The sequence below is a fragment of the Silurus aristotelis genome (assembly GCF_946808225.1).
Source record: "Silurus aristotelis genome assembly, chromosome: 4".
Lineage (NCBI taxonomy): Eukaryota > Metazoa > Chordata > Actinopteri > Siluriformes > Siluridae > Silurus > Silurus aristotelis.
In genome coordinates, this window is record NC_139577.1 from 35,273,795 (window position 1) to 35,276,294 (window position 2,500).

General features: G+C 46.9%; 1 protein-coding gene across 7 annotated transcripts in view; it reads right to left on the reverse strand.

Annotated features, from left to right (window-relative positions):
- Positions 1-2,309, reverse strand: part of uso1 (USO1 vesicle transport factor) — a 73,887-nt gene extending 71,578 nt beyond the window's left edge. For 3 of the 7 annotated variants that reach the window (XM_083538920.1, XM_083538918.1, XM_083538915.1), the window contains exons 1-2: positions 2,043-2,277; positions 1,292-1,378 (exon numbers count right to left, since the gene is read on the reverse strand). In XM_083538920.1, coding sequence (XP_083395046.1) covers positions 1,292-1,378; positions 2,043-2,108 — 153 coding nt within the window. In that variant the 5' untranslated portion in view covers positions 2,109-2,277. Of the gene's footprint in view, positions 1-1,291; positions 1,379-2,042 lie in introns of all 7 variants that reach the window. The other 4 variants (XM_083538919.1, XM_083538916.1, XM_083538921.1 and 1 more) reach the window with 3 other exon arrangements.
- Between the last annotated feature and the right edge of the window lie 191 nt (positions 2,310-2,500).

Consider the following 2,500-nt stretch of genomic DNA (forward strand, 5'->3'; position numbering starts at 1 on the left):
CCATTACATTTCTACATGATTCATTTGAGAAACTGCATAGCTATCTGCAAAAACAACCAATCAGCATTCAGGAGCTCATAATACTACACTAAAGAGAGACACGGAGACAGAGAGACAGATTGGAGGGAGACATGGGTTGTGATTAGACAGACAGATGTTTAGACAGACAGACAGGTGAAGGCGTGATTAGACAGTAAGACAGGGATGTAGTTACACAGTCAGACTGACAGGCCCAGATTTGATTAGACTGTCAGATAGTTAGACACAAATTACTGATTAGACAGTCAGACAGGACGTGACTTGACAGACAGACATTCAGACAGGACATGAATAGACAGACAGACATTTAGACGGTGATGTGCTCAGACAGACAGGACGTGAATAGATAGACAGACATTCAGACAGGGATGTGATTAGACAGTCAGACAGAGACAGACAGGGATTTGATTAGACAGTCAGACAGGATGTAAATAGACAAACAGACAGACAGACAGACAGGGATGTGATTAGATAGTCAGACCCAGATGTGATTAGACAGACAGACATTCAGACAGGGATGTGATTAGATAGTCAGACCCAGATGTGAATAAACAGACAGAAAAGGATGTGATTAGACAGTCAGACAAACGGGAATGTGAAAAGGCAGTCAAACATTCAGACAGTGATTGTACATATACAGTCAGAGAGACAGGGACATGATCAGACAGTCAGACAGACCCAGATGTGATTAGACAGTCAAACATTGAGACAGGGATATGATTCAACAGTTGGACAGCCAGAAAGGGATGTGATAAGGTAGTCATTCAGATAGACAGGGATGTGATTAGACAGTTGGGCAAACAGATGGGGATGTGCTTAGACAGACAGACAGACATTTAGACAGCGCTGTGATTAGACAAATAGACAGGCGGGAATGTGATTAGACAGACATTTACACAGGTATTTCATTAGACAGTCAGAAATTCAGACATGGATGTGATTAGACAGTCAGCCAGGGGTGTGATTAGATAGTCAGACAGACAGGAACATGATTAAAAAAAAAGTGAGACAGGCAAACTCAGATGAGAGATTCAAACATTCAGACAGGGGTGTGATTAGACATTCAGACAGGGGTGTGATTAGACATTCAGACAGGGGTGAGATTAGACAATAAGACATAAATGTTATTAGACAGCCAAACAGGGAGGTGATTAGACATTCAGACAGAGATGTGATTATTCAGTCTGATAGACAAATGTTTAGACAGACAGACAGACAGGCAGGAATGTGATACTGTAGCAGTAGACTGGACCTTTGAGAGGGACTTGAGTGCTCGGACAGCGTCTCTGCGGTCCTCCAGCAGTGTGGACGAGGCCACGCGGTCACACAGCTTCTGGATCTACAGGCAGACACAGTAACAACACACTGCATATTCCCGTCTACTGAGCGCAGAGCAGTGGGTGTGTGTGTGTGTGTGTGTATGTGTGTGTGTGTGTGTGTGTGTTCAGATGTACGCGTAAAGGGGTTCCGGTTGTGTTCAGTCTCACATCTGACCTCAGGGATCATAAAGACATTCCTCACCTCTGAAACACTGTGTGATTGGTACTCACTCTAACACACCCACTAAAAACCATAATTGGCATGTAGATCACATTCCCCTATGGTATCAGTGAACATATTGTGTTTACAGATACCAGTCTTCAAGGCTGCCTCCTGCTGGTGTGGGGTGGAACCTGCTCTGTTTGATTCATCTCAGGATGTCATTCTGTCACTAGTGTACACTATAGAGGGCACCTAACCAGGCTCCAGTAGCACTGCAGTGTGATTACTCCTGCCCTCCCGGGGGTAAATAGATTAGATTCAGCTCCGTAGTGTTTATAGTATAAACCCTGAACCCTCCCTTGTGCCCTTTGTAGTGCCGGTCCACAGAGGTCGCTATAGCTAAGCTAACATTGCTAACCCGGGGCAGGTGTGTGGTGTAGGAGGTCTGTAGGCTGACAGTGAGGGTAAAACACTTCAGCCGCTCTGGACCTCCAGGAGGAATAAAGTGAAAGTGAACTTACAGTCTCCACACCGGAAGGCTGCGTCCCGCCGCTCTGTCCCCCCATCACACCCCTGAAGAAATTCATCGTGTCCGCTGCACAGCTTCTCCTCCAACCTTCTGCACCTTCTTTACTGGTCTCGCTCTCACTGTCCAACCCAACAGAACAGAACAGAACCGAACCGAACCGAACCGCGGCGCTGCTCTAGGTCCTCCTTCCCCCCTAACCCCTTATCCCTGCACCCAACCCCGGAAGTGCTCGAACATCCTCGTGCGCATGCGCGAAGACGTGGCGATACGTGGCTCAACGGCCTCCTACCTGTATTCCATAAAGCCCCGCCCACCATGCTCCGGGATTGGTCACTGCTTCATCGCGTTCGCGGTCCTGGTTGGCTGTTGTGTATAAACCCCCCCCACGTGGGTGAGCCGATAACAAACAAGTGACACATATTCAACTATATAAATCAGACTTTTTTATAC